At 44.8% G+C, this 27,703-nt stretch overlaps 3 protein-coding genes across 9 annotated transcripts in view; 1 reads left to right on the top strand and 2 right to left on the bottom strand.

Moving 5' to 3' along the window:
* Positions 1–17,776, bottom strand: part of znrf1 (zinc and ring finger 1) — a 26,901-nt gene extending 9,125 nt beyond the window's left edge. Inside the window, exon 1 of the mRNA XM_030366899.1 lies at positions 16,332–17,776. Coding sequence (XP_030222759.1) covers positions 16,332–16,785 — 454 coding nt within the window. The 5' untranslated portion in view covers positions 16,786–17,776. The remainder of the gene's footprint in view (positions 1–16,331) is intronic.
* A 593-nt stretch (positions 17,777–18,369) lies between these two features.
* Positions 18,370–24,943, bottom strand: ldhd (lactate dehydrogenase D). The gene is made up of 11 exons (XM_030366404.1): positions 24,735–24,943; positions 24,473–24,585; positions 24,160–24,301; positions 23,738–23,879; positions 23,077–23,236; positions 22,571–22,770; positions 22,065–22,193; positions 21,701–21,828; positions 20,604–20,694; positions 20,219–20,330; positions 18,370–19,136 (listed from the first exon to the last, which is right to left on the bottom strand). The coding sequence occupies exons 1-11, from the start codon at positions 24,825–24,827 to the stop codon at positions 18,971–18,973; spliced, it is 1,476 nt and encodes a 491-aa protein (XP_030222264.1). The 5' UTR covers positions 24,828–24,943; the 3' UTR covers positions 18,370–18,970.
* Positions 24,944–24,974: 31 nt separating this feature from the next.
* Positions 24,975–27,662, top strand: fam169b (family with sequence similarity 169 member B). Of its 7 annotated transcripts, none has more exons than XM_030366405.1 (7): positions 24,975–25,179; positions 25,363–25,534; positions 25,737–25,839; positions 25,950–26,035; positions 26,404–26,566; positions 27,003–27,185; positions 27,326–27,662. In XM_030366405.1, exons 2-7 carry the CDS (start codon positions 25,397–25,399, stop codon positions 27,499–27,501), a joined length of 849 nt encoding a protein of 282 aa, XP_030222265.1. In that variant the 5' UTR covers positions 24,975–25,179; positions 25,363–25,396; the 3' UTR covers positions 27,502–27,662. The 7 variants fall into 7 exon arrangements, with proteins under 7 accessions (XP_030222265.1, XP_030222269.1, XP_030222270.1 ...); XM_030366409.1 differs by having other exon boundaries at positions 24,983–25,179; positions 25,492–25,534; positions 25,724–25,839; positions 27,326–27,619; XM_030366410.1 differs by having other exon boundaries at positions 24,983–25,179; positions 25,489–25,534; positions 25,724–25,839; positions 27,326–27,619.
* The last annotated feature ends 41 nt before the right edge of the window (positions 27,663–27,703 follow it).

Raw genomic sequence — 27,703 nt, 5'->3', positions numbered from 1 at the left:
ACTAGCACACAGTAATTGTATCTTCTATTCAATAAACTTGGGTGCAGTGTCTGTGGAAATGGACAGGGTCCTATAGGCCTATTGCCTGCCTTGTGTGTTCATACAGGGTTAACGCTTTGTGATCCCAGAAGAAATATGAGGAGTCTACCCGAATCCTCAAATCCATACCAAAAAATGACTGAGGGACTATAACGAGCTCGAGTCTAGCCAGAATAATGACCTGTGTTTCCAATATTCAGTTCAGTATCAACAACATCTGTCCAAGAGTATGCTCCAATGCTGATTCTTCGACTATCAAAGTCAAATCCTATCTTAAGGGTCGGCTTGACCTGGCTGACTCTCAAACACCAGGTGGGTTTCAATATAACACAAGCTTCAATAACGGGCTCTTGTGCCTCGTCTTGACCGTCTTGTTCATAGAATTACTGGCATACCTCCTCAGGCCTCCTCTCTTTCTTTCTTTCTTTCCTTCTTTCTTTACTCTATCACCCTCGATGTCTATCTTCTTATTTATTTTGGCGTAAGATTTCCTTCTTTCTAGCACTTTCTTTTCCTTTTAGTATTCCTTCCTTTCCTCCAGTGGTTGTGTGTTTTGGGCCCATCCCACCGAACCGTGTGAAGCTGTCCCGTAACGGACGGTGGGATGTGGCACCAAGCCGTACTTAATACCGCTGACAGTCTGACCTCCGTAGGCTGTGTTACAGGGCTGTCCCCGTCGGGGCAGCACACATGCTTTTTGACTCTTTTCTAAGTATGCATTGCTTTGAATTTTTTTATGTAAAATGTAAATTAATACAGAAAAAAATCAGTAAAAATCAATAGACAAATATTAATACATTAAGAAATACATATTCGGCTGCCCACACGCACACACCCATACACCTATACACACAGACACACACACGCAAGGACACACACAACACGTTCTTATGTCCCTTACATTTTCACCTATTATCACATGGAATAGTGACATGACCTCAACATCACATACACAACCCCTTGGCAGCTGACCTATTTTTTTCCCATTGCTTCTATTTCTAGACCCTCCGTAGGGAGAGACAGGGAGGGCTGAAGGAGATGAGTGGAAAACACAGGGAAGGTGATGCCGTTAAAGTGTTCCATGAAAGGTGAGGTGGATTATAATACCTGGTCCTGTAGGATTATCCCAGTCTAGTGCGTCTTCCCTGTGTGTGTGTGTGTGTGTGTGTATGTGTGTGTGTGTGTGTGTGTGTGTGTGTGTGCGTGTGCATGTGCGCGTGAGCGTGTGCGAGTGTGTGTGTGTGTGTGTGTGTGTGTGTGTGTGTGTGTGTGTACAGTCTGCCTACAAATCAACACAAATCCTCTGGGACACTTTATATTCAAAGAACACAAGAGGTCAGATCGGGATAAATAACAAGACACGCTCATGAACAAATTAAAGTATGTGTGGTGTGTGTGTGTGTGTGTGTGTGTGTGTGTGTGTGTGTGTGTGTGTGTGTGTGTGTGTGTGTTAGTACATGTTGCATGCAATTTCTTAGTACTTCTAGATAAGCAAACAGGATTTCTCTCCCCCCCTCCTTCTCTGCTTAATTCAGGTTGAGGGACAGTTATTGTGAGAGGCATGGACAGCTTCATTAGAGACTAGTGTATTCTAGCATGGCTCAAATGGAAACCATCAAAACATGTTACCCGCCTCGTTTATTGCTATAACATAATTATAATATGTATCAACAGGACTTCTGCATGCAACAATATCCCATGCTAGATGCCTTTAATGTCTGCCAAAATGCACAGAGCATTTGAAGAAGAGATTGAAAGGAGAAGATGTGAAAGTGGAGTCCTTCCACTATATTAAATGTAGACAGTAGTCATTTTAAACTGTGGTTCTTTATTTGAACCATGGCAGGTGTTTCATTTTATTGTGCTGGTGGTTGTTTCCCTGCACTGACCTATGTACGTTGGTCTGTTGCCTCTGACATGTAACTATCCTGCCTTGTCCTGTGAGTTTGTGTGCGTGGACTGGGTGAGCTTCACATGAATTGCCCTACTAGGGATGAATGAAGTTGTCTGAAACAGAAACAAATAGATTAGAAAATGTGTGACTCCCTCTGAAGATCTCATCACTGAGTCCTTTACAGTGTTTTCGGAAGACATTTAAAAAAAAAAACAATTGCACCAAGAGCCCCACTGAAACCGATGTCGTTAAAACATTTAATCACTGAGTTAAGCTATGACGAATGGAGAAGCTTGCAGTTTATCACATCTCTTCGGCTCATTCATATCAGACAAAATAATACCATAACTTAATGATATTTAAAGGATGGTACGATACCAATTTCTACTTTTGAGAAAATATTTTTTGGATTACTCATTGGTTGCAAAAAATAAATATGCCAACCTCCACATTTTATAAATATATAAATGGGGACTATGGGGTTGCAAATTAGCCAACTGGATAGAAATCTTCTATGCAACACATCTAGACACATTGTTATGGAATTGTCTGTGATAATTATGTATGTAATAATGTGCGCTGAATTGTCCCTGACAAATAAACTAATATACTACTACTAATAATAATGACATTTTGGCAAAAGTGTGTCATGTGGTCTCATGAAAGCAGGGATGAGGAAAGTTCTTGCCCAATTAGGAATCTTTCTTTGCAAAGACAATCTTTGAAACACACCAAAAGCAACAGCTTTAGAAGGGCATATATCTTGCAGTTCTGTATCACTGTCAATATCCGAGTAATACTATTACATCTATCTACATCACAAGTCTATCTCTAAGACTAAATGACCACCACACACACACACACACACACACACACACACACACACACACACACACACACACACACACACACACACACACACACACACACACACACACACACACACACACGCGCAGACACACACAGAAAGCTAAATACAAACACACACACGCACACACACACACGCCTGACCATGACATAGAGCAGAGTCCTCATAATTCTTAAGTTGAACAGGCACTTCAAACTCACAGATTTTACACATGTGCACACAAATACAGGACTAACCCTGCAAGGATAAATTCATAAGGGCACATTGATGTGTCGGGCATGGCCACTCAGCTCAATCTTTGGCCCATGCATATTTCATCGACCACTGTCAAGGAAACCAAAAACCCGTCCCCAGACCCTGGACTCCAGAGTCAAAGCCTAATGAGGAGCGACACACAACAGACAGAACAGAACAACTCACAACCAGTACAGAACAACGCACAAACGTTAACCTAATGACAAAAAAGTGTGTGTGTGTGTGTGTGTGCGTGCATGTGTGTGTGTGTGTGTGTGTGTGTGTATGTATGTGTGTATGTGTGTGTGTGTGTGTGAGTGTGTTCATTATGTGTTTGCAAAAAATAACTATTCAAAGAAAAGTGCATGTGGTTAAAACATATATAAGAGCCTACTTAAGTGTTTCTTTAATTAATTCCAATTCAATAGCAATTCAGTAAAAAATAAATGTTATCCATCCCCTGGGCCCATGTTTGTTTGTGAGGGAACAGCGAGAACTTTACTTTGAATAAGTGCTTTCTTGCTCCTTTATTCCCCATGAGGCCAATGGGGTCCTCTGGCCAGACTACATAACGACTCCACTCATATTTCATTTAACTTAGCAATAACTCCTACTAATCCATGCTTATTAGATCAACAAACCACAGCATCGGCATCTACCTACAGGAAACGGCCAGCGGTGTATTACACCAGCGAGCCTTCGGTTCCCTTCCTCCCAGCACACTGCGGGTTTCATGGTAGAGCTGGAAATCTGCCCCGACCTTTGCTGACCTTCCCTGAGACCAGAGGGGGCTCATGTGATTGTACAGAAGGTGGATCAGTTTAACACACTTTGAACATTCTGACTTCTGATTGTTAGCTGCTGCAGTTTCGCACAAAAACGTATGTGTTGTTGGTGACGCCTCTCTACTAACCTGGAAGGTATGTCTTCAAAAAATGTGGACATTTGAAATTAAATACATGCCATTTCATGTACACATAGATGAGTTTTTTGCTTATCATTTACACTTAAACTGATTTCATTAATATATTGTCAGGGGTCTTTTCATCAGACACACCAATGTATTGGGAACCAAACCAAATGCATTGTAGCATTTATTCATGTGAGTTTAGGGTTACATGTTTGTGTGAGAGATGGACCCTATACTGTGCTATTGACCTTCGCAACCTGACCAGAGGTTCATTTTTAAGCACTATATCACAGCAATAAAAAGGGCTATCAAAAAAGGTTAACTGTTTTGAACTGCCCTGGACATACCCTTTATTAAGGGGCAGCACTTATAAAGAACTTACATATATTTCATGACTTTGTCCTATTCCACTACCAAATAAACACATAGTAAGTTACATATGTGTGTCATTTTCTCAACGAATTCCATATTTTTAATGTTTGACACTCTTGAGTCTGTCTATCGAGTAGTTACGAAGGTTGATTTGTTTTGATTGGTTGAGATACAGTACTATATAATATCAGTAGAGAAGGCCTAAAGATTTATATTCTAAAGTTTATATTCAGTGATTTGACGTCATCGAAAACACAACACCTGATGACCAAAAATGAAAGCGTCTGTTCCCCCATGTCCAGTAAGTCCCTGCAGGCATCAGAGGCCATGGTGGACCAACCCCCGATGGATAATAGTATTAGGCTGTAATAAATAACCAATAACATCCATAGGACCACCTAGGTCTATAGGTGGAGTCCGCCAGTCTGTCTTAATCAAACCAAGATGCACAGAAGAGCACGACAACACAATAACAACTCCCTCAGATACAGATGAATAGGGTTGCAAATAAATAAACAAACAAAAACGACAACATTGAACCGCATCAACCTCACTTTGTATTTCAATTTGTTTTATGTGTCTGACTGTCTAAAGACAAACGACACAGCTCCAGCTGAGATGAATCACTGGATCCAGGCGCCTGCATGAGGCAGGAGATACAGAGGGGTGGCGGGTGGAGATGCAAATTCATGAAACATCAAAGATGAATGTGCAGCATCATCAGAAGTGTGACGTGATGGACATATAAGGAAGACCTAATTCGCAACATGGGTACCACGCTGTTTAAAAAGTCAAACGGGGACAATATATTCTACATGAAAGCTAAATGAGATCAATTTTAGGGGACCGCGTTGAAATCAGCTAAAGTAAATGTCGCAAAAACCGTCAGGTCATTCAAACCAAACTACTAGCCAAGGGCAAAAACACTCTGGTCATTCAAACCAAACTACTAGCCAAGGGCAAAAAAACTCTGGTCATTCAAACCAAACTACTAGCCAAGGGCAAAAAACACTCTGGTCATTCAAACCAAACTACTAGCCAAGGGCAAAAAACACTCTGGTCATTCAAACCAAACTACTAGCCAAGGGCAAAAAACACTCTGGTCATTCAAACCAAACTACTAGCCAAGGGCAAAAAACACTCTGGTCATTCAAACCAAACTACTAGCCAAGGGCAAAAAACAGTAAGGAAGTTCAAGTCAAACTACAAGCCAGGGTCCTGCTTCGGCTTCAGAAACCAAGAAGGTAATGGCAGGAAGAAACACAGATTCCTTTCCAGAAGATGTTTCTGTGGCATGTGGAGGGGAAGGGGGGGGGGGGGGGGGGGGGGGGGCGACTGCTGCATCTGCAAACACACGTCCATAGAGAGAGCCAGTGGTGTGTGTCAGCTGTGGTGGCATGAGGCAGGGGATTCTGCTGCAGTGCAAGGCACAACAAAGCCACGGTAGGGGCCTCCACTCTGTCGGCATGGCAGACTGCAGGCAGAGATGTAACACACAGAGACACTCCGGGCAGGCGGTGTCAGGCAGACAAGATCAGAGCGGGGGAGAGACGAGGCATGCCATTAATACTATACGGATGGAAATCCTGGGCAATCGGAGCCCGAGCGATACTGGATGTCAGCAGAGCGAGCGACAGACGGATGGAAGGAAAGGCAGCGAGGAGACAAGCAGAAGGAGGAGACAGACAGTGTTGGACTTTTGAAATGACAACTCTGAAACGTGCTTGAGTAGTATAAACTCACCGCAAGTAAAGCAACGAATGGCAGTAGTATGGACAGTTTACAGAGTTTTAGGTCCATGATGAATTAACAGTACTAGACGTTTTATCGTGAACTTATTTTGCTGTCCTCTGTTTGATATAGAAAAAGGCCGTCACCAAACATGAGCAAAGTCTTGGTTGGGGACTCAGTGGATATACTTTCCTGCTTGAAGCGAGGAAGTGTAATTAAAGACTTTGAGGAATAATTGATTGATTGCAGAGTGATTTGTTTTGTGTTTTTTCCTCAGCGGTCATGGCCATCCATCGTCATGGTAATTCAACCTCTGAGCCTCGGTCATGCTCATTTCAAATGAAGAAGGGTTGGATTGCTCGCAAAGGGTCATGACAGTTTAAAATTGTATAATTAATTTCTAATTTTTAGATCAATTACATTTTGGGCTACCAGAAAGCAACAGGTATATTCAACAACAGATTTATCTTGGAGCTCATTCTGATGAGCTTGACAGCCAATTTTGTCAGTTTGAAGTAGATTGGCAGGTGTATAAAGTTCAGATGACATCTACATTCGCTTATTAAGATTATGTGGCAACTGATAACCAGTCCTAATATTGGACCTTATATACATTGTTAAGAAGACACTGTATTAATATATATATACCTATATATTTTAGGGTAATCTCCCAACATGAGATTTAAAGTAAACTGTTTGGATACATTCACAATGTTACGTATGCAGGACTAATAATAATAATCATAATGATTATAATAATACATTGTATTCCAATGATTCAAATGGACAGTCTGTATTTATGACTGTCTGAATGTCTGTCCGTCCTTGGATTTTCTCGAAAGCCGTTCATCCGATCGTCTTCACACTTGGTGGGTGTGTTGCTGAGCACCAAATGAAGGACATTGTCGAGTGTGAAGTCGTTTGGATGAGCTGTTCTCTCAAAATTAGCCATACCAGAGGCCAAGCAACCGGCCCGTTACAAACAGGTACGCTTTAAACAGACAATGCACTCATGATAATAATTCAAAACAACTAAGCATATAAATGTGAAAAAGAAGTGGAGTTTATTTAGATCAACAGTCAACCCCTTGTACACAACACATTGGAAATAAAAATGTGCCATCTCATTGTAGGAGATTAAATTTCCCCTTTCCAATTTCCCTTTGGATAGACGGAAGAGATTTCTTTATGTAAAGCCTTGCTACTGGGTATGACAACAGCCGGAAGACCCACAACCCCGGCCCTTCCATTAAACTGTTGGATTGATTACATCACAACTTACACAGCAACAACTCTCCTCACCTTACCGGAAAAGAACAGCAGTTTCCATGGGAACTGGAAGAGAATGAGCAAAATAGAAGACAGGGAGGAAGGAAGAAGGAGCAGCGGAGAAGCAGGGAAGCAGAGAAGAAGGAGAGCGAAGGGAGGCTGTTGTTGTCCTGTTATCAGAACACAAGGGGAGAGGAAAGGAAAAAAGACTGTTTTCTTTCTTTTGCATCTTTGCCTCAGATTCAGGTGAGATGGGAGGGGAGAGGGGGTGAGCCTGCAGGGGGAGCAGTGGGGGGCACAGTGGTGAAAAGCCTTCTGAGTGAGAAAGCAAGGGAGCGAGAGAGAGAGAGAGAGAGAGAGAGAGAGAGAGAGAGAGAGAGAGAGAGAGAGAGAGAGAGAGAGAGAGAGAGAGAGAGAGAGAGAGAGAGAGAGAGAGAGAGAGAGAGAGAGAGAGAGAGAGAGAGAGAGAGAAAAGAGTCGAGGATTTATAATTAGAGGAAGGAAGAGAAAGAATGGGGCCACGGTGATACAGGAAGACTTGCTGGATCTGTCCTCCTCAGCAGGCACCAGGGGTTACATTATGATGGGTTGTAGGAAAGCGAGCAAGCGTGATAAAGAGACCTTGAGAGCCTCTCTGATTACCAAATCAAGAACTGCAAATCCAGTCTATGTAAGAACAGGCCTGATTGAGGTTTGGTAAACAAGGCAATGCAGCATCCATCTGCTCACATACATTTTGTTGTTTGTTGGGCTACAAGTTTAAACCTGGTTAGGCAACTTGACTTGGAGGAACCTGCTAGGCTAGAGTAGGCTAGATTTTGAAAGTATCCAACCAATAAATCAGATGCACCTTCAGGCCTCCCTCAACAGCCACTCCTCCAAAAACACATGAGGAGCATGCTAGTTTTAGCAATCGGTCTGCCTAGCTTGTATTGCGACAGCTACAGATATTTACTATTTTTTGGTCAGAGCAGCTTTTGGTTGTTGTAACCTTGAACCTTGAACATGATCACTTTCTGCAATATATTTTGTTTTCTCAACTCATAACACACCTTGTGTTAGAAGAAGGAAAGCGCTTTCTCTTAAAGGAGTCAGAAAGATTAATGTACAGGTTGTTTTTCTGTGAATTTAAACTTCCACAATGTAACAAAAAACTGTGAGCCCATTCATAGCACAAATTAAACAAAGAAATTTGGATTAACAAATGAAAATGTTTTGAAGCTTAGTACAATAAACACCATTTAACCGCTTTACTTTTAGGTAATCCCGGAAAAAAAAGTCTGTGCGACTGGAGTTTGAGCATAATAATAATAATAATAATGATAATAATAATACATTTCATTTGAGGTTGCCTTCAAAACTCTCAAGGTCACCTTACAGTTAAGACAAGCAAATTATAATGTAAAACAAAAATAGCTTGAACAAACACATTTTTATAATAAACAATGCAACATATTCATTAAATTGGCTGGTGGGTGGAGTTAAGAGGGATAGGCCAGTCGGAACAGGTGAGTTTGATGGAGGTTTTAAAGGTGGAGGGAGACTCTTTCCTACAGATGGAAAGTGGGAGAGTGTTCCAGAGGAGAAGGGCAGAGCAGCTTAAAGCTCTGAGCCCCATCGTGGTTAAAAATAATAAACTCAAACTCATAAATCCAGTTAGCTAGCCAAAGATTGAGACACTGCATGATTGCAACTTAAAACAAAAACAACTGCAAGCATACGTATCAAACAATGTGATATAATTAAATAATTATAGAATAGTTGAGACAGAAAAAGTGCAGTCCCACTTGGCAGACTCCTCAGCAGAACATTAAGGACAAAGGTAATGTTTGTGTAGTGCTGTGGAATTACTGTGTGGGGCGGCATATTACATTTCAAGTCGATTATAAGTAAAGAATTCAAAAAAAATAACAAATGACCATCAGTATTACTAAATATAATGATTAACAAGCTATTCAACTGTTAAATGACTCAAGAAAGGCGGCCATTTTGCATCTTTCTCAGAGCCTAATTTGACATGTATTGTTGGATAGGAAAGAAAAAAACAAGTGCAATTCAGTAGACTAGGCTTAAGCTTTGCTTTCATAGCAGTTGAAGGGTTTATCTTAAAAAGGACACAGCCAGCATAATTCATTTTTTTTCATATTACTGACAGAAAGGCTGCTGTGTTTCTCTTGTGCTCAAAAGCATTGTCTGTCTGGTGAACAAATAACTCCCACATCTATCTGGCTTCTGTTGTTGTGCTACAGCCCCTATGGCACTAAATGTAATGTTCTGTCTGTGGTCCGCTGGACGGACACCGTTTGTAAACAGGAGGAAGACATTGTCACTTCAGGTCACCGCCTTTAGATCGCTTTTTCCACAACAAATAATAAGCAAAATACAACATTCACAGGCAGTGAAGATACAAGGTGAGTTTTTGCGACAGGAGGAAGTTTGAGACAGAGGATCGGTCTCAAATCTTTATATAATCTCTATCAAGTCTTTATGAAATCTGTGTCAAATCTGTCGCAAATCTTTGTCTTCCCAAAAGCTATGGCCCTATGACTATCTCCCAACTGCCATTTGGGTGTGTGTGTGTGTGTGTGTGTGTGTGTGTGTGTGTGTGTGTGGTGGTAGAGTGGCTAGGGAGATCTGACAAAGAAATGTGTCAACTCTGTGGTGAATGTGACATTTTCACGTGTGTGTGTGCGTGTGCGTGTGCGTGTGTGTGTGTGTGTGTGTGTGTGTGTGTGCGTGCGTGCGTGCGTGCGAATTCCACAGGGGATTGTCGGTCATGACAAGCATTGGGGATAAGCAGCAACGCGGCTGTCACTGAAACTAAGGTGTCCTAAATATGTCTAGATTCATGGATGGGTGGGCTGATATTATTGTCATACGCCTTTGCCTACTTTACAGGTCTGGACAATATGTACATGGTTCAACCTATGTTGTCTGAGCTTGTGTGTGTGCACATTAGTGTGTCTGTGTGTGTGCCCATATCTCTAATTCCTTTGAGTACCCATTGTGCAGAGCTAACAGAGGAAGAGCAGACAAACAGAGGCCATGTGTGTGATTCTGTTTGTGTGTGTGTGTGTGTGTGTGTGTGTGTGTGTGTGTGTGTGTGTGTGTGTGTGTGTGTGTGTGTGCACGCGTGCGTGCGCGTGTGTGTGCTAGCACGGAAGAAAAAGAAAAGCGAGGGAGGTAGAGTGAGGAGAACAAATCAACGCTGCTGACCTATATTCTTAAATCTCTGCATGCAACCAGATTCTTCTTTCCCGAGCTACAGATGTCCCTTCTCTTTGTGTGTTCCTTCAACAAAAACGTGACCTTGTCATGTTCAACACAACCACCGCTGGCTGTCCGGAGGTTGGCCCTTTATTCTTGTGTTCTGTTCTGTCGAATGAACCGAAAGAACAGTCTGAGGAGTATGCACTTAGCTCGGCTTATCTCAGGAGGTAGAGCAGTTGTCTTGTAACTGAAAGGTCGCTAGTTCGATCCCCAGCTCCTCCTAGCTGAGTGTTGATGTGTCCCTGAGCAAGACACTTAACCCTAACTGCTCCTGACGAGCTGGCTGTCGCCTTGCATGGTTGACTCTGCCGTCGGTGTGTCAATGTGTGCATTAACCGATGTAAGTCGCTTTGGATAAAATCGTCTGCTAAATGCCCTAATTGTGTGTCTGTGTGACATTCATGTTTGGGCAAGATGGTACATGTGCGAGACAGATTGTGTGTTTGCATCAGATGTTCATTACTTTGAGTCAAAATACAGTGATGGCTTTCGGTGAATATAAGTCGAAGATCTGCTTATGTCCCCTACTGTGAGAACATCGTCTCGGTGGAAGAAGGACAGAGAGACAGAGAGAGAGAGACAGAGAGACAGTGAGAGATGAGATGGCTGAGTAATTGCTTTGCACTTTTGATGGGTGTGTGAACTGACATGGTCCCTCACACAGGCTGGAGATAACACCCACTATTGTAAAAAAAAGAGGAGCAAACGGTTCATCCCTTAATCCACTGTGTGTCGGACGCTGCTGCCAGGGGACTAGATGTGTGTGTGTGTGTGTGTGTGTGTGTGTGTGTGTGTGTGTGTGTGTGTGTGTGTGTGTGTGTGTGTGTGTGTGTGTGTGTGTGTGTGTGTGTGTGTGGCATTGTTGTGACACAACAGTCATCATGTTGAGTTTGTTTATCTGAGACTAAACCGTAAACAGTGTTTAATTTAGAATTGACAGAACAGTGCTTTACAAAGCATTTATACAGGTATTCAAAATAAAACTCTCAAGCTTCCAAATTTTTGTGATAACAGCACATGGCTATTGTCTATTTACTTGAATGCATATTAACAGTTATAAATACAATAATACTGTAAGATTAAAATTGAACTTGCCATACCCGTAAGGACTCTGGCTGTTTAAGACCTGTTTGCTCAAATGTTTTTATATCGTATTGTATTTTATTGTACAGCATTGTATTGCATACTTTATTTAGTCTTCAGTTCTATCTGGTCTGACCCTGGCTATAAAATGAAGTCATTTCTATGATGCAATGCACCAGGGAGAAGGGTCAGCAAGGATACATTTTATTGGTGAGCAGCACATGGTGTAAATGCGGTATTGACCATGTGCTGATCGATAGGTTGTATCAATAATACATGGGATAGGTGATTAGACCTCAATACCCCCGTTTTAGGAATTGGAGGGCTCCACTCGGGAATCTGGGGACGGACTTGAGGGATGCAATGACATAATGCTTGGAAAAGTGTGCCGTTGTACTCTTAAGAAGGTTGTTGCTAGGCTAAAAGGATCTGGGCTCTGAACCCAGCCACACAGCCTCGTCTCACTCAACCCCTGATCTGTATGTTGATCTCTTGATCCTCATTAGGACGCCTTAACTCTTAGACTGGGCTTTATCCATTGCTGGTTAGGGTTAGGGTTGGGTAAGGTTAGCTGTATTCCTGTACTATCCCATTCTAATGTAGTGGGGGCCGTGATTGCAATTTGGACGCATTTTGTACGACAAGGAATTCTTCAAGAATGATGTCAGTGAATAGGCTGGTTTCCAGACCCCCATGAATCATAAGTGGCACTATTTGAGAAATACGGTTTGCAATTTATGAGGTCTGACCCAGCTCTTCTCTTTTAGGTGGCATTAAGAATAAAGTTATTGTTTGCACCCCTCCCCCCCCTGATTGGCCAGCGTTAAACTGACCACAGCAGTTTGACTAATCAACTCTAGGGGAGGATGTGAAGGCTCATAATTCACTTGCGCTGAAGAAAATCACAAGAGAATAAAAATGGGTGAATGTAGCTTGTGCTGTCCTTGTAGTCCTAGTCACTGCTATCAGATGATGGTCACAACCAAGAGAGAGGAGTTTTGAGGACCTGATAGTAAACTCCTCACCTCTAATAAGTGGCCATTGTTGCAATTCATGGCTATTTGATCCAAGGTCATATTTAGCTGGTCACGTGTTGTCTGTTTCTGTCTTTCTCTGTACCTCACAGTCAGCCCCCTCACTATTTGCCTGTCAGTATGCCTGTCTCACTATTCACCTGACAGTCAGCCTGGCTCACTATTTGCCTGTCAGTATGCCTGTCTCACTATTCACCTGACAGTCAGCCTGGCTCACTATTTGCCTGTCAGTATGCCTGTCTCACTATTCATCTGACAGTTAGCATGACTCACTATTTGCCTGTCAGTATGTCTGTCTCCCAGTCTGCCACCCTTCTCTAATGTGACCAAGTCGGCCTACTTGTATTTGAATATTAAGTGCAGCTGATCCACACTCATTCACTGATGTATTCTGGTCCTCTCATGAGTTTTGTGGATGGGTCAATGTTCTCCAAAATGATAAATTAGGTGGGAGGGACACTTTGGCAATTTAATTAATGAACGATTATTTTAATTATTCAGCTATACTTAAAACGCAAACACACTTTAACCGCGGTTATCCTTGAATGAGCTCACCCTAAATGGCCCGAGAGACCAGCAAGCAGTCGTATACATTCCAGTCCGTATTGCGCAATCTTGGCTAAAAAGCCATGCAAACAAATACAAAACTAGAAAACCTAATGATTTGTCATCTCCATACTTCATTATGCAGCATTCATACTGCCCCATTTCAATTGCATTTCCATCATCACCACCGCTGTAAAGCATGCGGACAACCTACGACCCACACCCACACTACAATGTGATCACTATTCACAAATATGTGAACACCAATTCAGACTCCCACCAGAGGCACTGAGCGAGAGAGAACGATAGAACATATTTTATATCAAAAGGAAGAGAAAGTTACAATACGGTCCCTTATCATAACTGAATCATTGATGCCATTTAATCTGCATAAACATGGCTTGCTTCACCTCCACTATAGGGGGCTGAAGGAAGACAGTATTGTAGAGCTGTGTGTGTGTGTGTGTGTGTGTGTGTGTGTGTGTGTGTGTGTGTGTGTGTGTGTGTGTGTGTGTGTGTGTGTGTGTGTGTGTGTGTGTGTGTGTGTGTGTGTGTGTGTTTGACACTGCACTGCAAATGCAGTGCCAAGGTTCTACCTGGTCTGTGTTATAATTAACATGAGACGTGTAAACACTGCTTTTAACACCAGAATAAATGTTCTTCTCACACATGCAGACACAAATAACACACACACACACACCTACACACACACACCCTCACAGTCACACAAACACACACACACACACACACGCACACACATCTGCATAAGCCGACCTTGGTCTTGAATTGTAAAGAGACGGTCTTTTCTCTCCTGTGATGATTGCCTGAAATATCATCTTCAAAGCATCTTTCTCTGGCAGACCCACCTACATCAAGCACACACTCTATACACACTTATCCTAATTGCACAATGTTACCAACACAAGCCTGACTTTTACCGATTCAGCGCAATAAGGGCCTATTTAGGGTACGAGTCCAACCATAACGGTGTGGCTGGGCTTCCTAAGGAGTTGGTCTCCGTGGATTGGCTGACATTCAGAAATCACCACCCCATGAATGAGCATAGATTCATTGTTTGTATGAATGATGAAGGGAGAGCATGAGGGAAACTGGACCAACCAGAAATCCCTGGTCAAAGGATTTAAATTGCACCTTGATTAGGGTTAGACATTTCATACCGGTATGACATTTCTTTGGCCGATACCAATATTCTTAAGCTACCAATACCATAGACCATAACCGATATTTCATCAGTGGTTCAGCAATGGCTGTTTTTGGCGCACAAACACAGCTGCAAGATACAGTTAGGGGAGGTATTGGATATCCGCCATTTCTTGTCGATATCTGAAATTTTTAGGCCATCTACCCATACTGACATGGCACATATATTGGTAGTCGTCGATATACCGTATATCATCCCTTATTTAAATGCATTTGAATATGAACATATCCTCAAATTGATGAAGTTCTTTCATCTGAGACGATCCGGCATCCAACTGTTGCGGGTGTTTGGACTTCTGCACGATAGAGTGACAATAGACATATGACATACTGCGATGTCTGGACTGCATGGACCGCGAACGAGCGCTCTGAATCCAAATGTGAGTGTGTCTGCAACACCTGTGTATCAGGTTTCCTTGATCCACTACATCCAGACTATAATAACCCTTGGGTTGGACCACCCAAAGGACCTGGCACAGAGCCTAATCTCTTTAACCTCTCCCCTCGGTCATGTCGTCTTGCCTCAGCCAGAACACTGTTGACGTCTCTGCTTTTCTCTCTCGCTCCCTTGAGGCGTTACTGTTGCTAAAGCATATCACGGTTGCTAGGTGATGAAGGGAGAGATGGGGGTGGGGGGGGATATTCAGGATGTTGACGTCTGAGTTGCTGTTTTCTCCCCCTGCTGTGAACTGGTCACTGCCACCAAAATGAGAGCCTGGGGATCTGGATATGCCTGCCTGTGTGCGTGTGCGTGTGTGTGCCTGTGTGTGTGTGTGTGTGTGTGTGTGTGTGTGTGTGTGTGTGTGTGTGTGTGTGTGTGTGTGTGTGTGTGTGTGTGTGTGTGTGATAAGGAGGGTGTAACTAACTTGAGATGAGGGGGAACGTGTGGGAGAAAAACGAGTTAAGGGCAAAAGGACAGGCAGGCCAGTAGGCATGCAATCCTACTGGCGTGTCTGTGATCCAGATATTATTGTCAAATATTTTTGATGATGGCATTGTGGGCATTTCAGCTTACATCTCACTAAGTAGCATGTAGTACGCATTTGTGTGTGCGTGTGCCTGTGCCTGTGCCTGTGTCTGTGTCTGTGTCTGTCTGTGTGTGTGTGTGTGTGTGTGTTTGTTAATACCAATGGCAAGCCGGTCATGACAACGACCATACTTCCTGCACCTGCCCTTCCACACCTTGAGCTCCATCCATCCATCCATCCATGTTGTCCTCTTCCACCCTGTTTTCCTCCCGTTCCCCATCTCTCATCCCTCTCTCCGTTCGTCTCTGTCAGGCGGCCCAGCTCCCCAGACGCCGTCGCTCTTTAGACTGATTCGCTCATCATTCCTTTGCCTTTTAATTTGCCTGCCCGCCTCCATTCTTTTTCTTCCACCCATCCTTCCCCCCCCCCCCCCCCCCCCCCCTCCTCTCTCCTCTCTAATCGCCTGGCTAATTGACTCAGCCAGATTTGTCAGCAGGCTTACAGGTGTCATTCTACAATATAACACACAGGGTGACCTATGCAGGGCTCTGTTTGTATGGCAGAGACACACACACACACACACACACACCATGGCTTCTCATGCAGAGCCTGGTTCGGTCAAGGGGATTGATGTTCTGCAAGGCTCTCCAACAGTCGCCCAAGAAATGCAATTCACCCTAAGATAAGAAGAGTCATTGTATTTGTCGCACATGTTGTCTGTCAGGTTATCTGTCAGGCTATCTGTCATGTTATCTGTCGTGTCTGTCTATTTGTGTGTCATGTCTTCTGCCCCTCCCCATCCATGTCATGACCCCGAGGTGAAACAGAGGTCTGTCCCGCGCGTCCCGCCAGAGGGCACGCGGGACAGACCTCGGGTGAGGGAGGCACTTACCGGTGTGTCCGCTGAACCAGCGGGGGGCAATGTGCAGGGGCAGGGTGTCAGCCAGCGACCCCCGGGACCCCAGGTAGAGCACGCTCTCCGTGTGGTGGTGGTGGTGGTGGTGGTGGTGGTGGTGTCCCCCCCCGCCGTTCTCCTGGCCGTAGCCGTTACCGTGGGGGCCGACGGCGTTGGGGCCGGGCCCCCCGCCGCCGCCGCCGCCACCGCCGCCGCCCCCCATGGCTCTGTCCGAGTCCGTGCCCCGGGGGCCGTAGAAGCCGAAGGGCACGGCGGCCCCGTGGTCGATGCCCATGCCGGCCACCGAGCTGACGGAGCGGCTCCGCAGGCCCATGGGCCCGCTGGGCCGGTAGTGGCCGAAGTGGGACGAGGGCGGCACGGCGCTGTCGTCCGTGGAGACGCCGGGGAAGGCGCCCCGGGGCCGCCCGGTCGTGCTTTGCTTCCCCCCCATCCAAAGTGCACCCCCAGGTGACGACGGGCGGGGGCTCTCGAAGAGAGGGGGGCTCGGCTCGATCCTCAGAAGGGGTCGAGAGAGCTGTCGCCGGCTGCCGCCCCCTCCCTGTCCTGGCACGCCTGTCTGTCAGGCAGTCTGTCTGCAGTGGTTTCCTCGGCCCTTGGCAGCCAACGGAGCGGCTGCTGTTGCTCTGAATCCAGTCCGCGGCGGGTTGTCAAGTCTGACTACAGCAGCTGTAGCGCGCGGCAGACGGAACAGCCCGTGTCTCTGTTGAAGCAAACATGAGCCCTCCCGAGTGCTGCGCGATCCACCACGTCGGGAAATAAACCTCGAGTGGAAGATGCTGAATGACAGCTCGGCTTGGGCTAAAATAAATAGAGCTTGTTATATTGCGGTGATCCCCACATCCCCCCTATAATGATCAGACAGTGTGTGTGTGTGTGTGTGTGTGTGTGTGTGTGTGTGTGTGTGTGTGTGTGTGTGTGTGTGTGTGTGTGTGTGTGTGTGTGTGTGTGTGTGTGTGTGTGTGTGTGTGTGTATGGTGTCGGCAACTGCACGCAGCAACACGTTTGTACCGCTCGCGAATGACAGGGCACAGCCTCCTCAGATCCACAACACAAGCAGCCGGGATGACAAGCACAACACATCCAGTCGTATAACCGCAATGTGCGCCCAGTTCTCCTCTACCGTGTGTTGGTGGCTTTCCCTTCAGCAGATCTCAGCCGTCCTCCGACAACTGTTGCTGGAGGACCGCCGATGTCGATCGCTGGCCGATTGCAATCTCGAACGTCGTCGTCGTTGTTGTTGTTCCTGTCGTATGTCCCTCGGATTCCCCCCCACCCCCCGTTGTCGTCTGTCGTTGATTCGGGTCACTGTAGGACTACGCCGCTCCCCTGCGTTCTCAAATCAGCGCGCTCTCGCTCCCGCGCCCCGCGCTGCCGCGGGTACTGCTGGCGAGACAATGGAGGCGTCCAGTGCGCAAACTCAGATCATTAATACACAAGATATATACGGAGACAATGTGAACAGCAAGAGAGGAGAGCACACCGTTTGATTTTACTGTTTGAGGGAACATTAGGCTACTCCAACGACGCATCATCTTTCTTGTAGACGGTTATGGGCATTATCACAGATATCTTTTCTCTATTTATCATTTGCGAAATAATTTGGATTACAAGCTTGCCATATTTGGTGTAGGATTAGCCTTACTGGGTGTAATCTTATCTGCGTCTCTATATTAGCTTGGGTGGCTGAGGCTTTAGTATTTTGGGGAATAAAAGTTGATTTGCGCAGGTTGCTGCAGCCGCCCTAGTTCTACCCGATAAGCAAAACTACGGCCAAGTAGTTGCGTCTGTAGGCGTAATATCCGCTGTAGCCCAATCTGTAAATGGTGCCGTGTCTACTCTCATAATAAACCTGATACGTAATTGCCTACAAGTGAAGGCCTACACTAAAGACCTTATGTATGTTTCTTATTCAACAGTTGACCGTGATTCAGTAGGTCTATCGGTCCCATTCATGGAGGGGTATCATAATAATGATGTTACTGTTTTTACTAAAAAAAAACAGAAATATGAGAAATATGATTGAGGTATTTATTTATTGTTTTTGTTTCCTGTCAAATTGAAAAAACATTTCACAACAAAAAAGAAAGAATAAAGAATGAATTTATAGTATTTGGCTGCATATAATCCGAATGACAACTTTAAGAATGAGTTTGTCCTTACTAGTGACCTGATCTGACCGATAAAAACTCCGCGCTGCTCCCCCCTGCTGGCTCATATACGTATTGCACCATATCCCTTCAGTCTACAAGACGTTGTTTGACCATTTATGTAAGCCCAATTATTTAGTACAAGCCGCCGTTGTACTGCAAGTCGAGACCAGTATGACAGTGTTTTCTCACAAATAAGTACTGTAATAATAACAAGTTAAATAACAAGAATAGAACAGAAAAATATGATCCTAAAATACAAAAAGATCAGAAGTGGATGGATCAAATATTTCATAAATTTCAACTAATTAAACAAAACTCAAATTAGAGAGAAAGAGAAAGAAAGAGATAGAAAGAGAAAGAGCACCCATGTTTAACCCACACATGCCATTATTGAAAGAAACCCTCAGCCCACCCTCTGTGCTTGAATCAGCAGTAAAACAGGGCAGACAGGTTACACGCAGAGTTTCATAGAACTTTCCCAGGGTTCATCAGGTTCTTGGGGTCCAGGGATTCCTTGAGGCTCTGCATGACGCCCATGGCTCCGGGGCCCATCTCCTCTCGCAGCAGGGCCCTCTTCCCCAGGCCCACGCCGTGCTCCCCGGTACACGTGCCTTCCAGGGCCAGCGCCCGCCTGGAGGCAGGAGGAACAGGGTCGGTGGTGGCGCCTGCTTGAGGTTGTATAAAGCTCATCATAGATTTATCTCACTATGAGCAAATAAAGGCGTTAGCCCCAAGGGAATGAGTTTTATCATGGTCAGTGCACCTGGAGCATGTAATCAATATCGTACTTATTTATCTCCGGGAGGGGCCGGAATTAATACCACACATAAAAAATTATCAATTTATATGGTTTAATGATTGTCTGTCTATTTCTTGATGAGTAGGTAGGAGACAGGAGAGGGCAAACAAATTAAGTTTCTAGAGGATTAGACAAGTGTTGGGAAGACTCTGCGAGGACGTGGGCAGGGTGAAAGAGAGTTGATACAGAGACAAGTAGTCGGTATCACTAGGGTCCCTTGCCTGCCTATCCTGAGCACACGCAGCAATTTCTGCTTTTCAGCAGGCAAAGCAAAAAAGGTTTATTTATAATTCCTACAATTTGGGCTGGCCACATGGGAGGGAAGTGGGGACCCTGCCGACAGAAGCTCTCTCAGGCCTCTGACATGTCCCACCGCAGGCCCTGTGTCAGCGCTGTAATCAATGTGCGCTGCTGGCCGTCATGGTGATAATGTAACGACAAGGTGCACTATCGACCCGTGTGGCGAAATCCTATTGCTCCACCGACGCCTTCCAGCAGGCACCTCAGAGTGGTGCAGTCTCAGCGCGCGCGCGCACACACACACACACACACACACACACACACACACACACACACACACACACACACACACACACACACACACACACACACACACACACACACACACACACACACACACACACACTCCTTGTTGAAAACACTAGCTGGTTGGGACACCTGCCAGGGAGGGTTCTTTTATTGATCCAACAACTTGGTGACCTATAAACTAAACACTCTCCCCCCTGTTCCCAAAACAAGACCAACCTTCGATATTAGGTTTGGTTTAAAATAGGCAAAGTGATACAAATACAAACAAAAAAAGAGTCTGATTCCATGGGAGGTCGTTGGGGTGGATAGCGAAGGAAGGGAGGACAAGAAGGAAGCAATGCAATGAGCTCATGGTGACCCATTACCTGGCCAGCCTCTCTGTGAACTGGTGGACCCGCTGGACCTCGTCTGAGTCGTCTGGGTCCAACACCATGATACAGTGGAAGTTACCGTCTCCTACGTGACCAGCTATGGGTCCTGGGCGGGAAGGCAGACAGGTGCGGTCATCCGAGATAGCATCCAGCGAAATCGAAACGGTAAACACAATCAAACATTTGCTCCTGGTGAGCTGCGATTGATACAATTACGTATTGGCGGTTACATACTAGTCATATATGTTTAATAATAGGTGTTTAGTTTAGCAATCAATTATGAACACATAATTAATTGAACACATAAACAATAACCCAATAAAATAATCGTAGCGTTGCTTGTAGCTCAGTATGTATGATAATCTTTTGTTCCTCGTACCTGTGAGTCCATTCTGGATCAGGTCTTCCTTGGTCTCAACTATAATGTGAGGCAGGCGGGATAGAGGAACACACACGTCTGTGGCATAAGCCTGTACACACACACACACACACACACACACACACACACACACACACACACACACACACACACACACACACACACACACACACACACACACACACACACACACACACACACACACACACAGTGAGTCCCAGGGCATGGCAGATTTCAAAATGGCTTGTAATGGCTCATCACACTTGCACCTAGTGGTAAAATAGCAGCCCTTTAAGTCAGAAAGTTGAATTTAGAAAATTAAGGCAATCAGAAGGCAGTGGTTTCCCGGTGCCCTCCTGTTAATGCCAAGATACGGTCAGTCAGTCGAACACTCAGCCTATCACCGAAAGCGTCACCAAGTTTATTCAATTGAATGACTCGTCTCTCACTTGTGTTGATGCAAACTTAACTTACAGGTCAGGGAAACTTGCCCAATCAAGGTTTATACCATCCATTCTCCTGTCAAGAGAGAATGGACGGTAAGCTTGTTAAGCTTTGTGTGATTTATTTAGATTTAGGTTTTTGTGGATTTGTATATGATTGTTCACCTTCCAATAATTTATTGAAGTTAAATACATTCCTTTATTTTTGCAAATAAACGTAAGTAGTGCTTACACAAGTAGTATTGCTTGTGGTTGATTGATCGTCAATTATAATGGACTTCGACATCAGATAGATTACCATGGTTAGGTTAATTCATTTTATAGTATAATCTAATGTGTCAAAAATGATATTCCTCCATACAGAAGTGAGTCCCCATTCGAGAAATTGAATTGGGCAAAGTGATGGTTACATCACTTTAAGCAGCTTAAATGGATAACAGGCTGGAACACTTCGACATGCTTATAAAATGTCTAACATCAATCTCTCATTCATTCAAGGGTTTATTTATCGGCTGTCGTGTCAGGCTTCCCGCAGTCTGCTCCCATATGCTATTGCCTACATGACCTAGAATTAAACTCTCTGCCCCCTCTCCACATCTGGAGGCAGCATTCTCTAAACTGTCCTTTGACCAAGTGGTTGTGAACGTAACTCACCTTACAACCAGGTCTGAGGGCCAGAGCAGCATACCAGGCATCGTGGCGGGCTTTCCACAGGCGGGCTCGCGTCCCCTCATCTCGGGCCCATTGGAAATCTGCCCCCCCATTGGCACTCGTGATCTCCTCTGTGGATTTACCCCCACACACACACACACACACACACACACACACACACACACACACACACACACACACACACACACACACACACACACACACACACACACACACACACACACACACACACACACTTGTATCTATCTCACTTTCTTATATTGGTGATTTTATGAACTAAATTCGGTCTGTAGTGAAATGACTCGTCACTGCCTTTTTCATAATTTGTACACAGTTCCACACTCACCTGTAGTGCGTACCTGTTCGTCAAGGCTGTCCTCTGTTCCGTGGAACTCCAGGAACAGAGTAGGCGTCACAGGGTAGGACAAAGAGTTGAACTTGTTGCACGCATCTACCATCACGTCATCCAGGAACTCTAGAAAAGACATAGATAGCATGTACACAGGGGCACACGTCTTAGATTTGGCTAAACTCATGACAAGATTAACACATATCAATAAACATATTATGCACCTATTTAAAATAGTGAACCATTATAATTAATATTCAATTATAATTCGGAGCAACATCATTGGGACTATTGGGAATTTGATCCTGAATAGTAAAATACACCCCTCAGTCATTGGATCCTATTCTTCTACATAGTCTGTGTAATATTTAGGACATTAAGTCACCAGGGTTTGGTAGCCATGCTCTAAACCCTGTGGTCTCATTAAGACCGCCTGCCAGCCTAGTCCCTGCTCGCCCCACCATCAGCCGGTCCAGACCCAGCCATGAGCCCTCTCTCCTCACCGATGCGGGCTATAGGCACCCCGGCCTGCAGGACGTGCACAGTGCTGTCCACGGCGGCCTGCACCGAGGGGAAGGAGCAGACGGCGGACACCACGGCCTCCGGGATGCCATACAGGCGCAGCGTTGCCTTGGTGATGATGCCCAGCGTGCCCTCCGACCCCACAAACAGGTTGGTGAGGTTGTAGCCCGCCGCGGACTTCCTGCAGGGATGAGACAGAGAGGAGGGATCTGAACCAGGGCAGCAGGGTAAGGAGACGTGTTGGTAAAGTAATCATTTTTAAATACATAATACATGACTTTATGTTTATTCGGCTGACCCTTTTTCCGAAGCGACTTGCAATTAGTGCGTTTAACCAGGAAGTTACAACCCAAAATGTGCAAGACTCATATATACACAATTTATTAAAGCAGCAAAAACTTTTCTTTTTTTTAGCTGCTTTATAATAAGATTGTACTTGGCCTTGTGCCAGCAGGCCTCCCAATGTGTTTGTTGTTCCCGTGGCTACCTGGGACGCCGGCCCTTCCCCGCGGTGTGCACTACCGACCCGTCGGCCAGGACCACCTCCAGGTTCAGGACGTTCTCCCGCATGGTGCCGTAGTGCACCGCGTTGGTGCCAGAGGCGCTGGTGGCCGCCATGCCGCACAGGGACGCATCGGCCCCAGGGTCTGAAACATAAGACCCCCGCCGAGCAGCAGAACTACTCACTGCCTTGTGCGCCCCCGACCCCATACCCTGAAACCCCCTTCAATGAGGCGGATGTGAGGTCACTGCAAGAAGCTTTGGATTCAAGTGACTGAATGTGGCTGAATGTGACTGAATTCAGTCAATCAGTGGCTGAATGACTGAATATTTATGGTGTGAGTATTTATATTCATTCAACAGTCTTTGGCATATTCCTCCTCTCAAATGAATTGTTTAGACTCTAGGTTTACATTGATTGCTCTTCATCCCCAACTTAGGAAACTGGCCTATAGCTGTGTTACATGCTTGACACATGTCATGATTTATAAAAAGAAAATCCCTGAATAGTGTGCCACAGAACGCTTTAAGGGGCTAAGAAAAGCCCTAGTGAGGCTGGCATGCTATAAAACATTGATTATACTGCTCTGGAGAAACCCTGAGTCAATCATAGACTAAATGTCATAACCAGTAAATGCAGAACAGACCTACGGGAAACCACAGCCCAGTGTCCCGGAGGTAGGAGTTGAGGGCCTTGCGAGTCACACCGGGCTCAACGGTCACGTCAAAATCCTCCTGGTGGACGTCCAGCACCTGGTCCATCTTCCTGAGGCTGAAACAAACACCCCCCTGAGGGAAGCATGTGACAATATGTACCTGAACACAATAACGAAAACTAACAAAGACTTACCTGGCTTGAACCCACACACTTTGTCGTTTATTTTGACACATTTACACATGTGTATTACTATTGGTCTGATTGTTGCTGTTAATGTAAAGTTGTTGATGTTTGTCCCATGTTCTGATGTTGACCCCAAACTGAGCTTGCATACCATGCTGCGCCGTACACAAACACACCACCGACTCAATCGCCTTGATAATATGGTAACTTTAACTTCACTTTTGTTACCTTCAAAGCGCCAACGCCACCTTCCAGACCAGTCCCGGTGCCGAAGGGAATGATGGGAAGGTTGTGACGATAACAGATCTTGGCTAGGGCACTGACCTCCTCCACACAACGTGGAAAAACAACCACATCTGGAGGGCGACATCTGTAGAGGAGCACCGTTTTTTTTGTACATTTAGTGTACACATACATATTTATGGTACGGTTGTCGAAATAATGCAAGGAACTTGTTTCGAACATAAAGGTGTGTGGCACGCCACTACATCTGTAGGTGAAAGCGATAGAAAAGTATGCAAGAATGTTTTGAAAGTCTGACCTGTGAACAGACTCATCCCTGCCATGTTGTTCCCTAACAGTTTCACCTGTTGAGACCCCATCTTCACCACACAGAGATGTGAAGGCAGAGATTGCTTTCTTCAAACCCCCATTCTGTACAGGAATGAGAGCAACACAATGCATACTCACATTGGAAGGCGGTCAATGGTTGCTTACAAACAGTAACGTAACGGTGCAATTCATGAGTGTACACTACATTGTACATGCAGACAGTCTGACAGGTGTAACAAAATCAATCTTACAGTTTGAGTATGTCCTTTCTGAATGTAGCGACATTGCAAAAGACGTGACACGCACTGGAGCAAGCGTCTCGTCCGTGACACAGTAAAGAGCATCGTGCATGCACTATTCAACTAGTTGACAAACGGCGACATTCAAGATTATACTTTAACTGATGTACTGTTCAAAGTACTTCCGGTTGAACACAAGCACTATACCCCTGACCGACGACAGGTGGTGCTCAGGCCACATCTACTGACTCGATTAGGGGAAGGGAAGAACAAGGAAGTTCGGTGCAAATGTTGTTCAAATGAACATTCCCGAATGTCTACTCAGGAAAAATATGCATTGAATGTTATAAAACTGAGCCTCCTCACCTAAGCCTAAATAACTTAGTGGAGCCAACCTAGGGAGAAGTTTACCTGTGTTCTCCAGCACTTCAAAGGCTACACATCCAGTGACGTCGAGGTTGGCCAAAGTACAGTTGCTGTTGTTTTGCAGGAAATAACCAAAAACAGTATATTGCATATTGTTGTAACGTTATACCGTATATTATCACCTTCTGAACATCTAACATTTAATTAATTGTTTAAGGATTATAGATTGGCTGGAGGAGATCTAGACTTAATGTTTGCTACTTTCATTGATAAGCACCTGGATTGATGCTGGTTGTTGACGACGCTCGATGGCCATGTATCCGATAGACATCTTGCCATCTGAGGATTATGATGATTTACTCTCGGCCTCCGATAACTACTTGTCTTCACTTAAATCAAGCAGAAATGAAAACCATGAAGAGTTCGATACACTTCATCACACAAAGGTGCAGCGCAGCCTCGATTGGTCAAGCTTACTTTCGTTGTTTAAAATATTAACTATAACGATAATCGTGAATGCCTAATATTTCGGCATAAAGAACATGTTATGTAGTAAAAATGTCTGTCATTGCTGAAAACAGTTGTTTTTTTTCTTCAGACACGTAAAATTGCAGTTCGCTCATAAACTGAAGTAGTTGTTCTGTCCAGGTGGCTATAAAGGAAAGTAATTTGAGCAGATTAAACATGTTTCCTGACGACCCATCTGACTGCGCTGTGTTGGCACTCCACCCCCCTGATGATCCAGACAATGGTTGTATGCACCATATAATAGCATGCAAACGTTGTAACTCACTCATACAGATGCAGAAATATGTTTCATGCATACACAGGGTGTGTACTAACTATGATTTTCTGGATTAGTATTGGCTCTCTACCTGCATGGAAAATGGTGTTCAGTTGAAGATGCAACGAAGACCACCAGCAAATCCAGGGCTGGACTTGTAATGGTGTGTGTGTGTGTGTGTGTGTGTGTGTGTGTGTGTGTGTGTGTGTGTGTGTGTGTGTGTGTGTGTGTGTGTGTGTGTGTGTGTGTGTGTGTGTGTGTGTGTGTGTGTGTGTGTGTGTGTGTGTGTGTGTGTGTGTGTGTGTGTGTTATATCCATGTGCGAGCAAGTTTGCGTGTTTGTGTCTGATTTAATTTTGTCATTCCTTTGAGTCAAAATACAACAGCTTCCAGTGTCTATGTGTGTGTGTGATAATAAAAGCAAAGCACACTTTTTTCCTGAATGTTCTGTTATAATCAAGCTTCATAACGATAATACAACTGTTGTTTTGTGCTTGTTTTCGTTCCCCTGATATGTTGGTTTCATTCCAAGGTTGAGTCGGCTATGGAGAGGGTCATCCTGTTTCTCCTGGCCCATGTGCTTGAGAAGCTCCCTGCCATCGACCGGCTGTTCTCCCCTCACCCCCGGACTGAACAGGGGAAGCTGCTGTGGAGGGATGGGCAGGCGGTGGGCTTTTATACTTTCAAACAGAAAGGTGTGTTTGTGTGGGTGTTTCATCAAAGAGAAAAAAATAAACATAGAGCAAAAATGGGCAGCTATGTACTCAAACTACAATTACAAAACATAATATAATTTTCTGTTCATAGTTTAGTTTAGTTCATTATTATTGTTCTACTATAAAGAATACATGTTGAATAACGCATTTCAGAGATCCCGTGAAGCGAAAGCGAGCTGATTTGTTTGGGTGGTATTAATGTGTAGAGAGGAGCCCCAGCCTGTGAATAAAACATTGCTTCCACAGAAGCTTCTGTTGTTAATACTCCTTTCCACAGCAGAGTCTGTGGTTAATGCTAACTTCCACTCAAGAGTCCAGTTAGTACTTACTTCTGCAGAGGAGTCTGTTGGTAATCCTAACTTCCAGTACAGAAGAGTCTGTTTATAACTTGTTGGACTGCGGTTTTTTTCCACAGGCAGCCTGTGTGGCAGCTGGACCGCTCAGAGCTACCTGCTTCCAGTATTGGACACAACCCTGGTTCGCCGTGGTTGGAGGGGTCGTGGCTTCGGACTCCAGATGCTATCAGAATTCTTTTCTCTGTTCCCGAGGGAGGAGGTGGTGGGGATAAGCTCTCCATTATCACCCAGTATGGTGGCAGGTCAGTCCAGAGTGATGGTGGAACTCAAGTGTTTCTTTATCGTTGCGATGGCAGTAAAATAACCTAAAATATCCTTCATCTTTTGAATGAAATATTCTCATTCATTTTCTTTCCTCACTTCTACACGTGGGTGTTCTCAGTGTGTAAGAAATTCCTGCAGCAACATGAGGAACAGAGGGAGCGCTTGTATGAGGTGATGGAGGCTCCGGGCGGGTGGGAACAGCGACGCAACATCTGGATGAACATCCAACTGGGACGCTACTCCCACTGTACCGACAATGTGAAAAGTTTCAAAGAATTGTCGTCGGGGAAATAAGAAGGCGGTAATGCATGCCAGAACTTGCGCAACAACTGACTATATTACTGCGGGTCAAGTAGTTAATGTTATCCATTGGGTCGGTTAGAATTTCAATAAATCCTTACAGGCAAGGCAATAAGTGTGGGGTTTTTCCTACACAAAATAAACAATGAAATGTGTGTTTTGTGTGAATGCAACACGGAGGCTTGGCTCCGTGTTG

The sequence above is a fragment of the Gadus morhua genome, chromosome 9 (assembly GCF_902167405.1).
Source record: "Gadus morhua chromosome 9, gadMor3.0, whole genome shotgun sequence".
NCBI classification, from domain to species: domain Eukaryota; kingdom Metazoa; phylum Chordata; class Actinopteri; order Gadiformes; family Gadidae; genus Gadus; species Gadus morhua.
This window is presented reverse-complemented; position numbering and strand designations above follow the sequence as displayed.

Bases quoted from the DNA above. Each gene is read 5' to 3' on its own strand.
- ldhd (XM_030366404.1), bottom strand. From the start codon at position 24,827: ATGCTCTTTACTGTGTCACGGACGAGACGCTTGCTCCAGTGCGTGTCA. The intron at 22,771-23,076 runs GTAGCCACGGGA...TCATCCCTGCAG, and splicing joins GGGAAGGGCCGGCGTCCCAG to GAAGTCCGCGGCGGGCTACA. The intron at 19,137-20,218 runs GTAATGGGTCAC...TCCTGCCTCCAG, and splicing joins TTCACAGAGAGGCTGGCCAG to GCGGGCGCTGGCCCTGGAAG.
- fam169b (XM_030366405.1), top strand. From the start codon at position 25,397: ATGGCCATGTATCCGATAGACATCTTGCCATCTGAGGATTATGATGAT. The intron at 25,535-25,736 runs GTGCAGCGCAGC...TGTTCTGTCCAG, and splicing joins ATACACTTCATCACACAAAG to GTGGCTATAAAGGAAAGTAA. The intron at 25,840-25,949 runs GTTGTATGCACC...TTTCTGGATTAG, and splicing joins CCCTGATGATCCAGACAATG to TATTGGCTCTCTACCTGCAT.